This window comes from Gobio gobio (genome assembly GCF_949357685.1).
Source record: "Gobio gobio genome assembly, chromosome: 4".
NCBI lineage: Eukaryota > Metazoa > Chordata > Actinopteri > Cypriniformes > Gobionidae > Gobio > Gobio gobio.
The window spans coordinates 29,771,043-29,786,859 of record NC_137100.1 but is presented as its reverse complement, the minus strand read 5'-3'; the positions used below and the strand labels follow the sequence as shown (position 1 = coordinate 29,786,859).

Below are 15,817 nucleotides of genomic sequence, written 5' to 3'. Positions count from 1 at the left end.
TTTCTTTATTTTCTGTCTCTTTCTATCACACATTCCTTCGGCTAATTTCCGATTTCACATTACAGTGGCGATGCTGCCTTAATAATGTTGAGATTGCATTAAACCAATGTAGTGTCTGCTGTCAAGAAGAGGGCAGAATTAACATACTCATCTCCCATCTATGATAATCACAAAAACACAGCTCTGACTGCCGGTAGATTTAATCTACTGTCAAAAACAAACTCTAGAATTACTTGAGGACAAATCCTCTGTATTTTTGGACATCTTTAATGATTCAAATAAGTAATCCAACAAACTCCAGTCAGAATATTTGAAAAAAATTGTCTGGAAAATTATGTTTGAAAAAGACGTTTCTGCTGACATTCACATTGAATATAGGACATTCATTCATTCAGGGTGAAAAAACAAACAAATAAACAAAACATTGGCATATATTCAGGAACTTTACAAAGCTAACTGGATGTGTAAATTTGACAGAGATACAAATATATTATATACTAGTGCTGTGAATCAATTAAACAAACAAATTAATCACATTTGTTCTGTAATTAATCATGATTAATCGCAATTTAAAAAACACTTTTAAAATATGAGTTTTTAATATTTTGATATTGTAATAATTTCAGTTACTCTCCAAATTAATGTAGAAACAATTTAAAGACAGCATATTTTAAATATTTGTTGTAATGGTATCTTTTTATGAATGAAGGCCAGTATCACTGATACTAATGTCTCTATGAAACATTAATGACGTTACATTACAGTATAACTGAAAGCAACCAATTTCAACATGTATTAGGCTTTCAAAAATAACAACTTTTAATTTAATTGAACTTAAAACAATCTTTACATAAACCTATTCTAATACATTTTATATTTACACAAGACCTTCCCTGTTAAACATAGTCTACACAGAAATTGAATAAAGTTATCACCACCTTTCTTAATTGCATAAATAATAAATGAAATATAGATGAAATAAATATAAAAAAAATTATGTTCCTGTTGTTCTTTGATGAACATTAATGACAGACATCATCAGTGCTGCTGTCACTTTAAGAGCGGCCGCTGCCGAACATGATGTGGATCTGACGCGCATTTCATTTTCTCACAAGTTCTTATTTCAAGTTCATTTAAGACGTTATTTAACTCATTTAAGACTCCTAATATGAGAATACTTGACAAAACTGGCATTTTGGCAAAAAATCTGTGTTGTTGTTATTTTTTGTTCAAGAGCGAAAGAGAACTCGATGTGTGCACAAGACTGGTGCGCACGCGTGTCCCTCGATTAGCTCCCTAGCTTCCTAAGTGGTGAATCAGTATGACATCAATGTGGCCGACTCTCTGATCAGTGCCCTGACTACTGAACTAGGGAGCGGATTGAGACACACCCACACAGACAGGACATTGACTTACAGCGCGTTCTCTTGTGTCTTGTCGCGCTTAGATTGTTTAAAAGCAATTAAATGAATAAGAGCGTGATCATATAATGTAACGCTGGGCAAAAATGTATATAAACACGGACACTGCGTTAATTGTGTTAAATATTTTTAATGCGTTAAACTGAAAAAAATAATCGCCTGCGTTAACGCGTTAATTTGCCCAGCAATAATATATAGGCTGAAGGATGTAGTTAAACTATAGACCTACTGGAAAACCCTGACAGGAAAAAGAGAGGGTAAAAATGGTAATGAATAATTAAATGATGACTTAGATGACATGTGCGTGACATGTGTTATCATTGACTTAGACAATGATGAGGAGAAAGCATGCTTGAAGAATAAATTAGCTTTAGGCCAGTGAATCACAGTGCTACCTACATCCAGACCCATGAGCGTCAAATAGCCTACTCTCGTTGCCCATACAAAACATACTTCTGTCTATGTCGAACAATTTAAGAAAAAGTCAACACTGATGAACAGGGAAAAAAGACCAGTGTGAGTTACTACATGTTCTGTACAGTAAACAATCAGATAAATCTCCATCAAGGCTCATTTTACCCTGTTTTGGCACAAGTTAAAAAATTATGGTCAATTGTCTCAGAATTGCCTCCCACGGAAATTTATTCCAGCATTTAGAGGGATGTGTCACAAATGAGGTATGTTTAATTTTAATATTACGATGTAAGAGCTGTGCCTAAAATCCCCTATTGTAATCCAGAAACAACTAATGATTCTGGATTATGGCAGTTCTGATACTTTCAGATTGCATATCAAATTAAATAAATAAATAAAACAATGTGCTATAAAATCCCAGATGTTTAAATCAATATAAAGAAGTGAATACACAAAATTATTCTGTATACATAATTTTACAATAACCTTTTTTTTTTTACTGAATTTATCTTTACAAAATGCAAAGTTTGCACTACAGTTGGTAAACTGCCAGATGTGCGAGAAAGTACATTCATGTTAACAGAAAATGATTGTGGGTAAAATCTATTTTATACACAATTATATAATCTTAACAATATGTAATTCAAATGAAATACGTCTTTATTTTAAGATGTAATGAGCCTATTATGTAGCCTGCATCATTGTCAACTAAAAACCACCACTGCATTATTATTCATCTCTATGAAGCCCTTAAAGAGAAGCTCCTTCCATGCTACATTCAGACACTTTCTCTAAATCTTCCATCACTAAGTCTTGCTCGTTGACGTGGTTCATCCTCCTCGAGCTGTTGTTCTCCAAGCTATTAAGAGAGATGGGCTCTGTGGAGGGTTGCGGGTTTACCGGCTGCACAGAATTACCCTGCACCCTGTGAGAATAGGTCCGATGTTGACCACCGACAGGACACAGGCCGAACTTAAAGATGGCCTGAAATCCACGGCGGAAGTTCTCGTTGAAGAACCCGTAAATTATTGGGTTGACACTGCTGTTGAAAAAGGCTAGCCAGTGGGCAAAGGGGTAGATGTAAATGTTAATAAGCCTGTACTGATGTTCAGTAAGTTTAACATAGTCTGTTAGCATCATCAGCGTCCACAGAGGCAACCAGGACAATATGAAGAGCAAGGCCACGATGAGGAGCATTTTGATCACTCTTTGTTTTTTCTTCGAAACAGAGTGACGGTTATCATGGCCAGGTTTGCCCCCCGCTGGCATAACCGTTTTAAACAGAGTGATCCCAATCCTTGCATACATGATCACTATGAGTGACAGAGGGGCTAGGTAAATGTTGGCAAACAGGACAGTAGTGTAGATCTTCCTCATCTCCTGGTTGGGCCAGTTTTCCCTGCACCAGTAGAAAGGGCTCGTTCGATTGCCATCTCCCAGGAACACGCGGATGGTTTGTTCTTTAGTCACCTGAAGCATGACGCCAGAGGGACACATGATGGACACTGCCAGGACCCATATTATTACAATAATGAGGGTGGCTGTTGATATTGTCAGCTTTTGCTTGAAGGGATACACGATACATCTGAATCTGCAAAAGACAACAATCAGCAGCAGGTTAAACATTTAACAGCCTAATGAAGAAACAGCAGTGTTTTAAACAAATGTGTTTTAAACACTTACTGAACACAAATGACTGAGGCTATTTTGGAGTTTATATTTGGGGATGAACAGGATGACAGTTTTTCAAAAGATGTTTTGCTCTCGTTGCCTGCTCTCTCAACTCAATATGTCATGGTTAACAATACTTTTAATTTTGTCTGTATTGTCTGCATTCCAGTCTGTTTAAACATCTACGTATTTGTGCCACTGTAATGTTCTATCTACAGCAAAAAAATAAATAAATACATGCAACTAAGGCATTTGGAGAGGGTTTTTTCACTGATGACAAATGAGTTGATGGAGCAAAGGAACCGACGCAGTTTGCACCTCATCAAAAGTGAATTGGTGAAGGTTAGCCTTAGTTACACTTTCCAGGACTTTAACAGACACACACTGGGTGAGAAGGCTCTGCTTAGTTCAAGATGCACTTAATCCGGTTAAATGCATGGCAATTTATATTCAGGAAATTTGTATTCAGTTTATTACATTTAGTAGACTGAATAGGTTGAATCTCTGCAATTTGAGTGCAATCACACAGAGCTGGTCACAATTAACATTTTATAAAGCTTATTGGCGATTTAAAGCATATTATCATCCAACACCAATGTTTCCTAGAAATCTAGACATACCCTAGCGGCAGCAAATATAATTTGCAGCCAGGGTGTCTAGCAACTCTCTGTTGGCTTGCGAGCTGGAAAAACCTAACTCTAGTCAGTCCAATCACATTGTGTAAAGAGTCGGTGGGCGGGCTTAAAGGTCCCATGGCATGGCAATGTTTCCTGAGGTGTACTTATATTGTTAGTATGATTTTTACATCAAAAAATGTCATAATTTAGAAATAAAAGGCATTTTTTCTATACTGTTATTACCCCTCTGGCTTGAATGCTCTGTTTCAAGGGGCGTGTCTGCTGTGAGACTTCAGTGAAAACACCCACTGTTGTGATTGGCTGACATCTTTGCGTTTGAAATGAGTGTTAGATTATGTTGCGGAGGGGGCGTGGTTTAGGGCTAGGCACTCCTGAACCACGGAGAGCTGGAGGAAGTTTAATTGTAACAGACTTAATTGTAATATATCTTATAATTTGTTTTTGTGCAAATTTTTTACATTTATGTGCGTTTAAATAGGTTTTAGGTCTGTATTATCTGTGTAAATAAGTAGGTAAATAAGTAACTTTATTTTGACGGGTGTTGCAGTCTACGGAGCGATATGAAAAAAGAGGGAGCACTCGTGAGAGCTCGCGGTTCATCATTCAGTGGGTTGTGGAGGCACACACGCGTTGTGGAGGCACACACGGAAGGCAATAACAAGTTGGATAAAGGTGTTTTGATTTTTTTTTGCGCACAAAAACTATTGTCGTCGCATCGTAAAATGATTGTAGAGTCACTGTGGTGAGATGGACTTTGTAACGACGTTTTAAGTGCCTTTTCTGGGTCTTGGGAGTGTAAATGTACTGAATGCCAATGGAGGCCAATCTGAAGCCTTTCTCAGCATCAGCTTTCAACAAAAATATCTTCATTTGTGTTCCGAATATGAACGGAGGTCTTACGGGTGTCGAACGACATGAGGGTGAGTAATTAATGACAGAATTTAAATTTTTGGGTGAACTAACCCTTTAAGCAGATTTAAAGTTTACAGTTTGTTTAGCACCCCCCGAAAAGACAATAGGTGTTTATGTGCTTGTTTACTGTCATTTGTAATGAGTATGTTTGTGTATTTCGCTGTATTGTTTGTTATTGATAATGCTATGGAGAGAGAGTTTGTGTTCGAGGTGTTTATGCGCACTTCTTTGTTTTTTGTTCAGCTCTTACAGTGATTTTTGGAGAGAAACGGTTTCAATAAACTCCTGAAACATCAGTAAAGTCTAGCCATCATTTCCAGGTCTGTCACATTTATTATAACCTACTGAGTTGTTGAGAGTGCTGTGCTGTTAGCGCAAGCTTATTTGTATCTGAGAGTTCTGAATAAACAGTCCAAGTCACATCGACTCTCTGTCTTCCACCTTTGTAACACATGTAATGTACCATTCCAGCCGTCAAGATGAACGAATCGTCAAAGTGTGGATTATAGCATTATTTTATTATCTATTCCTATCACATGAAAAGCTGCAGTGATGAGCATTGAGTACACAGGCCGTCTCTGTCTGTTGATCGCGTGAATGCAGTGATCTCCTCATTGCAACGCGTTTTCTCTCACAAAATGCTTTCACAACAACTAACAGCAAACACGACATGGACATGAATACAGTAAGAGCTTTGTGCAGCATAACAGCGTCATTCTTTATAACAGGAGTTTGGGCAAGTGTGCAGATACACTCGCGACGTGTGATTGACAGCTCCGGACATTATAAAGAGTGTTCTTTGATCGCTTTCTGTAGTTTAATCACTTAAAAAACGGATTTGTTTCATGCTACTAACAGAAACGATCGTTTTAGTCACTGGCTTGATTCACTGATGCACTACGCTTAGGGCATCAAGACGGCGATCATTAAACGATCTAGAAAGAAAGTCTGAGTGAACTTGAATGATTAGCTACACATCAGAAATCACTGATCACAGATCAGGCATTAATGAACACTGTTACTCACTGTTTGTGGCGGTGCTGTCAAATCCATATCGTAAAGTCTGTTTGTAAAGCCTGTGCTGACATAAACTGAATCCATCTCCGAGTGCTCTGGGCGGGCAAAGCAGAGGAAGGGGGAGGTAACCTTTCCTGGTATGACGTCATAACAGGAAAATTCCAGATCATTTTCTCAAAGGCAGAGAAAGACAGCCAGAACTCGGTTTACACCCGTCAACATTTCTAGCCACTTGGGGACCATATACAGGCTAGGGGAACTCATATTAATGTTAAAAAACCTCATAAAATGAAATTTTCATGCCATGGGACCTTTAACTACTTGTAAACAAAGAAGCTTGCGAACAGTGGTCTTTCGAATCGCGACTTGGAAAACTTGGAGTTAAGCTTTTCTTTGAGAAAAGAACAAAGAACGGCACTGAAGTCATTCTTAAAAAAGGAAGATGTGTTCTGAGTTTTGCCGACCGGATATGGCAAAAGTTTATTCTATCAACTAGCTCCGTTTCACCTTTCTTCGTTGCTCTGGTTGGTTGCAGAGCTATCCAATTGCGTGCAGAGGGAATTTCAAAGACAACCGTTTATCCCACCCCACAAATTGAGCCCTGCCAATGGTGTGCTAACACCACTGCAAATTTCCATCTAAAATAAATACATATCTACATAGTCTAATAATAGGTTATTGCTCTCCCACAGGTCATACATTGTCCCACAAAATCACGTCTGCTGACCCACAATAGATGTGGTCAGTCTAAGTGTTAAATAGAAAAATATACACCCCCTTTAATTGGCCTTTTCATTTAAACACAAATGAAAAGTCCACTCGATTTTTCAACACTATTAATAGCCCTAAAGTACAATTAATAAGAAAAGATCTGTTTAAAAACAACAATAAATATACTAATGTGATGTTTTAGAGACGCTCTTCAGTGAAAACTACTTAAAAAACTACCCACTTCCTTGAAGGAAACATAACAAAACCAAATGAGAAGCTATATGAGAAGAAATAATAATATATATTAACAATATCTCTAATGTAGAAGAGTAACAACTAGTTACTCTTACTACTGTTGTGTAAACTGTCTGCAGAATAGACGCAAATAAAAAGTGTACCCTTGTGTTTTTCCAAACTATTAAAATAAATGCTGGGTAGGATATAAATCAAACTACACTACAAAAGTGCTACAAAAAGCAAGTACACAATATTAAGTGCCTGAATGCCTGCCTTCCAGGCTCTTCAGCTCCTATAGTGATACGTGGGAGTGCTTACCATGAATATATTATGTACAGCATATAATACATCCTCTGCAGACCTAGAACATTTAATTATATTTTCTATGCCATAAAAATGTATTTCTGCAAGCTGTGGCCAAAACCAGTATAATGCACTCTGATTTATAGCTGATGTATACGCTTCAATACAGTATTGCCAATATTGCAAGAAAACTGCAATATTTTGTACTGGTTGATTAAAAAAACGAATAATTACAAGCAAAAAATAAAGCAAACCAGAATTATGCAGATTGGTTTTGAATAACTGACTTTTTAACCATCGAAGAAATAAAATTCAGACCAGTTTCATATTTACATGTGAGGCACATTGGCCATGAAATCAATTTATTGTTAGGGGGCCTGTGACTTATCCATACATCTTCGTGTCCACATTTCATAGGAATGGTCAGAATAAAAACAAACATGAAAATTAAAATGTTAGCCTTAATGATCCTTGATTTTATGCCCTACTTAGTAATGGATGAATCTTAAATAATTCTACATGCAGACAATTTACAGCCTATACAGCTCTATGGAGTACTAAGAAGAATTTTTTATAATGCCTTACTGTCTATAAATAAATATCCACACTATATTGATAGCCAGTAAAATCAATTACAAACTACAGACAGGATACACACTATGCTGTAGGGAAGGAATCATACAGACAGGAAACATACTATGAAAGTGTAAAACATGACCTCAGATGACTACTTAACACATAATTAAATGTGATTCCATGTGTAAAAATGTAAGAGGAGATCAGGGTTAATTTAACACTCTGATTCACCGTCTGGTAGTATTAAGCAGGAACAGATGCACTACAGCGATAACACACACACATATAAATAGACTCTCAACCCAACAGTGATTGTTTTCATTTCACTGCTTCCCCCAAAGGCCCCATGTAGTGATGATATAACAATGACATCAGGTGGGTATGGAAGCCCAGCTGTCCAATCTAAAGGAACAGAACCAATCTAAGACCAACAGTCTGGGCCTTCCAGTGCATTAAGGCACAACACAACATGTGATGGTAGTTGTCCTTATCAGATTCACCAACGATCAGTCTATACTATTATGTGCCACTCTTCAGGTTCATCCAGTGAGTCTTCCATGATCAACAAAGAGGTATATCTTACCTACATTCCAATTAATCTTAAAATCAAAGGGCCTCATTCATAAAACACAAGCTCAATTTTTGTGTAAATCTCTCAAAAATCTTCAGTGAACTGAATGCAACAGTTTAAGTAAACATTATTTTCTGAATAAAATAAGATGGGCAGAGCCAGACAGAGCTTTAGAGGTGGGGAGAATGAGACGGCTCGCAAGTTTGTGGCGAGGCAATGTCCAACCGAGGTGGAGCCAGAGGATTGAGGGAGCCCGGTGGAGCCGTAAATCCGATGGTCCCAGGTGGAGCCAACGGAGGGAGGAGCCATGGTGAAGGAGTCTGGACGATGGGCCGAGGCAGAGTGATGGGATAAACGGCTGGAGGCAGAGCCAGGGGATACCTTCGTCCAGAAGGAACTGGTTGCCGGAAGGCCTGAGGTGGATGCACTCCACAGAGGGGAGGCAGAAGATGAGGAGCCAAGGGACTGATGGGAGACAGCGGAAACTAGGCAGGAACTGGTTGAAGTTTGAAAATGAGGTTGGAGAGGTAGGCTGGGTGGAAACTCTGGAGACTTTGAGCTGGACGGAACCAGCGGGGAAGCAAGAGATTCTGAGCTGGGCGGATCCAGCGTAGACGCAGGAGAACTGGAACTGGATGGGACCAGCGGGAACAGGATCGGGATCCTCCGTAATGCTCACCATATGGAGAAATCCCTCTAGGCTTCGCTGTTCCTGCTTGAGGCAAAGCAGTTGGACTGCCGGTAAGTCCCTCTTTTTGGGTTCATTCTTCTGTCACAGGTGTGGGTTATAAAAATAAAAAAATAAAAAAAGATAAAAACGCACGATACAGGAGTAGATCAAACAAAACGTTTTAATCCAATAATCCAACAGATAATGCCGAGTTCACACTGCCTGATTTTAGGCCCGATTTTGACTCACCGACAGGTTTTGTAAATTCGCAGACAAATACCCGAATTCATAGGCAAATCGGTGCTCGTGCACATGAGTGACAATCACGTAGTGTGAATTATCAAAGACGTGATCAGAGAGAATCGCCAACGAGTCGCTGACGCCCCTGAGATATTTGGCATGCTAAATATCTGGACTTGTCGGCGATTCTAACTCCTGCTGTGTGAAATGTGTTTTGACTGAAATACATCTGCGATGACCGACAGCCAATGAGAGCACAAGATACAGGGCAGCGGGAAGTTCAGGGAGGAGTTTTAGACCAGAAGTAGCACATCGCAGAAGTAGCACATTGCAAAATTATTTATTTACCTCAAACTCTCTTTGCAGAACACAATCCTTGTTCCCTGTGTCTTCCCAACCATTTCCTCCACCATAATCTTTTTTCTTTTTCACTGCAAATCAGCGCACAGACAATTTGGAGTTTATCATTTTTAATAACAATTCCAGTCTCGCGTGAGAACTCCGGTCTGACGCACGCGCGATCTTGCGTTGTTCACTTGTCACATCTCACGTGTGTTTGGTTGTGAAACGTAATTTGCGCATTGCACACGGAGAGAGATGTCGTGATTCTTCCTATTGTAAAGTCATGCAGTGTGAAACCTCCTGTCGTCGATCCATCGTGCAGTGTGAACACAGCAGTGACTGAATGCTACCCCAGATAGTCATGCAGTGTGAAAAGAGCAGTGATCCGACGAGTTTAAAAATCATGCAGTCTGAACTCGGCATAGCAGGTCATGAAACTCTGGAGATAACACAACCACTTAACATTGACGAGACGGGTAAAGAGCTTTACAAAAAGGAGAATATATACACAGGCTAAATGAGGAGAATAAACAGGCACAGCTGAACAGAATTATTAACTAATGAGTTGACATGGACACAAACTACGAATGCGGGCAGGTTTAATAGGAGCTAAACAGAACATACACATTACACCAAAGATGCAGCAGGATCACATAAAAGTATTTAAATTAAGACATCCAAAGAATTTAACATTAATCTTAATCAAAATGCTATAAAAAAAAAAAAAAAAAAAAATCACAACCCAGATAGCATGGTGACACTGACTATGTTAACATGGACAGAAGTAATCTAATTATTGACCTTATTCTGAATAAGACAATACTCTGATCAAGGTGTTTACATGAGTTGCTTTTAGAATATTCCGTTCATGTTCCCGTTTTACATGTTATAGAACATAGAACGATTAATGGTATGTCATTACGTCCCCATGCCACGCTACGCTGTCCGATGTCCAATCATAGCGCGACTTTGATGGGTCTGTTAAAATCAATGGGCTCAGGCAACCCGCTGTTGGACAGTGTTCCTTTATAAAAACGAGTGATTTTTATACTATTTTATGCAATATATATATATATATATATATATATATATATATATATATATATATATATATATATATATATATATATATATATATATATATATATATATTTACTTACGTTGTTTTATTTTTAATATTATATATTGTGTCTTTCAGTTGTTGTTTTTTTTGAAGAGACACTGCCCATCTTGCCTCCTTCTTGACAGCCAACATTTCGAATAATAGCTTTGATTAATGATGAAAATTAAGGTTTCAAAATCGTGATTGTTTGGATTGTTTTTTTCAGCCGTCGAGCCACAGGCGTTCACTGAATGGACATATAGCTCGCGAGCCTAGAGGTTCCCGACCGCTGTTGTAAGCAGACAATTATGAATCTAGGATTACAGACAAATTTATTTTGTTTTACTTTTACAATGAGCAGAATTATTACAACACAAAGAAAAAAATTGTGTTAGAATGAGCAGTCAAGCAAGACACGCACCATAGCAACACATCATGGCAACGACATTTTAGGCTGACAGATACGTAAAAGGTAAACTGGACATTTGAGCGCTTTGTTACTGTTTTGTATGCGCTGTTATATTAATTATAATTCAAATTCTGTTTTATTTGTCACAATATTATTGATGATTGTTGAGAGGGACACTTTTGATACATTTTTAAAAGGGGCAGGCTCGAGCCCCCAAAGCCCTCCCCTCTGCACTTGCCTGGTGTGTGTGTGTGTGTCCTGTCACAAAATGCGGCGAAAAATCCTACACGGCGTTAATAGTTAGATTAAGGTGTCTTGACAACTGGCTAATTCTGGCTCATTCTGAGAATGTGCTAAACAGTCACAAACCAGGCAAGTGCACAGGGAAAGGCTTTGGGGGCTCGAGCCCCTGCCCTTTTTAAAAATGTATCAAAAGTCAAAACATCAAAACATCCTCCTGTGGCCGCACCAAACCTACGTGGCCGCGTATCTGGACGACGTCGGAGACCTGGGAGGACCATCTGGACCGGCTGCGGAAGGTGCTGTTGGAGCTCCGCCGGGCTGGATTGACCGCCAACCCCCGCAAGTGTCATCTAGCCAAAATACCTGGGCTACCAGGTGGGACACGGCCTGATCCGGCCACAGGAGAAGAAAGTGACTGCGATTCGCTCCACGCCGCGTCCCACCTCCAAAACTCAGGTACGAGCATTCTTGGGGTTGGCGGGGTACTACCGGTGTTTTATCCCTAACTTCTCCTCCTTAGCCTCTCCCCTGACAGACCTGACCAGGAAGTGGCAACCGGAGAAGGTTCCATGGTCGACGGAGACCATGGACGGAGTTCCTGCTACAGACGGACGCATCCGACACCGGGTTGGGAGCCGTTCTGTCCCAGGTCCTGAACGGTGAGGAACACCCGGTGATCTACATCAGCCGAAAGCTGACCCCCGCCGAACAACGGTACGCGACCGTCTAGAAGGAGGCGTTGGCCGTAAAGTGGGCAGTCCTGGAGCTGCGCTACTACCTTCTTGGACGTCACTTCACCCTGGTAACCGACCACGCACCCTTACAGTGGATGGCCCGAGCGAAGGATACGAATGCCAGGGTGACTCGATGGTTCCTCGCGCTCCAGGACTTCAGCTTCACCGTCCAACACCGAGCGGGGACGGCCGACGGCCTCTCCAGGATGTGGGCAGCTTTTGCAGGTCTGTCAGGGTGCACTCCCCACCCACCCCCAGCTTCCCCACGTCTCCGCCGGAACAGGTCGACGCTTGGGGGGGGGGGGGGTGACATACGTCTCGAGCCTCTATCAGCGTCGCGCTGGAAACAGACCAGACACACCTGCACCCACTCATCACGGGCTGAGCGGTCACAGCTGCGGGTCATCAACCATCCCCTATATGAGACTCAGAGACAAGCAGAGAGGTGAGAGATGTCTCCAGAAGACTCGGCTAACCTTACTTCTGCTATTTCCCACAGACAGCAGCGTGTGACCGCCAGCCCACTCACGGGAGAAGAGCACGGATCCACACTGCACCGCACCACTGGGAGAACGAAGGACGAGACGCCGAGCACCGAGCACCCACCGACTTCACGCCAAACGGCCCACTTTCACTCTGACACTTAATAAAACCCACCCTTCGGGGAACTCACCTTCAACCTCGTGTCATGTGCTTCTTCACCCCGTCACAATATATATATAAAAAAAAAAAAAAGATAAAAATCACTCGTTTTTATAAATTAACACTGTCCAACAGCGACACCCGCAGGTAAAGTTACAGCAGGTTGCCTGAGCCCATTGATTTTAACAGACCCACGAAAGTCGAGCTATGATTGGATGTCCCAAAGCTTAGCGTGGCATGGGGACGTAATGATGTACCATTAATCAAGCTATGTTCTATAACATGTAAAACGGGAACATGAACGGAATATTCTAAAAGCAACTCATGTAAACACCTTAATCAGAATATTGTCTTATTCAGAATAAGGTCAACAATTAGATTACTTCTGTCCATGTAAACGTAGTCAGTAATTAATTTAGTTGTGTATATATGTGTGCATACATTTTGTTCTCATGTCACAAGTAATAATCTCAAGGTTAACTGGGTTTTACACGATTCTTTTGTAGTGTGGTTTTTGGTGAAGTGTACTAAAATAAATATCGTCACCTGTGTACATTTTTCTACTTCTTCTCACCACTGTTTCCTGATGGTTTATAGTACAATTACTCAGACTCAGAGTCGCCCTCTGTCATTTCAAAGAATAGTACAATGGCGAGCGTGTCATGTATAAACGCCTCGTCCGTTTGGGGAGGAGCGCGCGAAGGCTTGCGCTGCGGAGCCAAGCGAAAGTATAAACAAGGCTTTATGCTCTACTGACTACACCACTGAAGACATTAGCTGTTTCCATCCACCTATTTTTATGTGCATTTTGGGATATCGCATCAAAAAATGTTGAATGTAATAACATTACTGTACTAACCAGCAGAAAAATCTTGTTTGCAAAACATCTGAAATGCTGTTTTGGTCATTCAGAAGTCTGTTGTCAAAGATGCTTGGTATATTTCCCTCCTGTCTTACATGACTGCGTTCCCAAACAGCAGCATCTGCCTCTGAAAGCGTGGCAACAAGTTTATTGAGACGCACAAGTTTCTCTGAGACGCAAATCATGTATAATATACGAACATGATTATATATAATGGCTTCTCCTATGTTTCTTACTGATTTTTTAGTAAATCAGGAAGTGACGATTATGATCTCTTCGACTCACTGGAAGGAAACGGTGCTTTATTCGCAAATGTTTTATTCAATATTGCATTTTTGCGCATAAATTACATTCGCAACTTTGGATGGAAACATAGCTATTGGAATGTAAGCAGGTTTTTTTTTTTTTTGTGGCCCAACCAGGCATTGTTGGGCGGAGTTACAAGGCGTGCTATTTGCACTTGGTGTAAATAGACACTCCGTTGAAGGCAGCATCTATTTTTCTCCATTCTTAAAAAATGCATCTTGCTTTAGTAATGTTTATTGGGGAATTCTGAATAAAGTTCTAACATAATTTAACAGATTTCTTGAAGATGCAAGAGACATGAACATGAGCAAGAGAGTCACACTGCACACAGCCCATGTCTTCATCCATCAGTGCTTGCACAGCACATTGCTCCTTTAGTAGGAGTGAAGGCAGTTGAAGATGGACAATTAAAAAAAAAGAGAGAAGCACCCTGCTGATAATGCTGACATTGATTATACATTGAGTTGTTGTCGACAGCATAATCACCTGACCTGGGACTTGATGTTATCCTGTGTCTTAACTCCTGCTCCCTGATTAATCAGGTAATCATTCATATTCATGAATCACTATTACATTTGGGGAATGTAACTGATCTCCATTCAGTTTAGCCTGTTTCCACTGAAACACAATCACAAAAAAAACTACATCTTGTGTTTATTGAGAAAGTGACTACCATGGCTATTTTTTTATATTTTGAGAGATAAAGGTCTACAAGGTGAAGCTGCAGCTTTAAAGGGATAGTTCACCCCCAAAATTAATTTATTCACTTTTTATTTCTTCTGCTGAACACAAAAGAAGATTGAAGATGAAGAGTGAATAATGTTGGTAACCAGACAGTTGACGGTAGCCATTGACTTCCATATAATTTTTTCCCCTACTATAGAAATCAATGGCTATCGTCTGTCTCGTTACCAACATTCTTTAAAATATATTCTTGTGTTCAACAGAAGGAAGACACTCATAAAGGTTGAGTGAGAGTGAGTAAATGATGACAGAATTTTAATTTTGGGGTGAATTACTCCTTTAAAGAAATGTTCATTGAAAAAGCCTAAGCTCTTTTATTCTTTAAGATAAACTTGTTACTTGAATGCTATGTAGTTTCAAAGAAAATGAACTGAGATTTATGTAATGGGCTTAGCTCAGAGGTGTTCATTCCTCTTCATGAAGAGTTCAGCTCCAACACACCTGCCTGAAGTTCCCTTTCGTTCAGTCACTACGACGTACGTTAGTGACTAACGAATGGGGGTTTCGCTTAGAAGCCAATTACCTTCGAGGAATTTAACAGCGCCCAATGGCAATGCAAATGCCATGGGCATGCGGAATTTGCATGCGTAACTCCGTCCCACCTCGTGGGTATAAAACGAAGTACGCTGGGAACATCGCATTATGTTTCTGCTTTGGAGCCAAGAGTATCTCTTCACTCCTTCAAGCCTGCTAACTGAGTCTTTGTCAGCCTTCGAGACGATCAGCTTTCCAGAGGCGTTGGTGTCTCATAAAAGAGCTTACACGTGGCACGTCCTTTTCAGGATGTCTCGCCCGTGTACTTCTGAGTGTGGCCGATCGTTGTCATCTTCTGATGGACACAATCTCTGCTTGGTATGCTTGGGCGTTCAGCATGCTCAAGCAGCGTTTGTGGATGAGTCATGTTCCCACTGCGGGAACATGACCATCGCGGTGCTGCGGTCTAGACTCCATGACCTTTGTAACGAAGTGAGAGTCCCCTCTACCACACCCCCATCTACCGTCCCCCCGAGGGGCGGTACTTTGGCTGGTGGTCAGGGTGACCTGAGGGTGAC

The 15,817-nt window shown here is 40.5% G+C and overlaps 1 protein-coding gene across 1 annotated transcript in view; it reads right to left on the bottom strand.

Annotated features, from left to right (window-relative positions):
• Positions 1-258: 258 nt before the first annotated feature.
• npffr2a (neuropeptide FF receptor 2a) overlaps positions 259-15,817 on the bottom strand; it is a 52,123-nt gene continuing 36,564 nt past the window's right edge. The window contains exon 4 of the mRNA XM_079815062.1: positions 259-3,426. Within this exon, the coding sequence (XP_079671188.1) occupies positions 2,586-3,426 (841 nt within the window). The 3' untranslated portion in view covers positions 259-2,585. The remainder of the gene's footprint in view (positions 3,427-15,817) is intronic.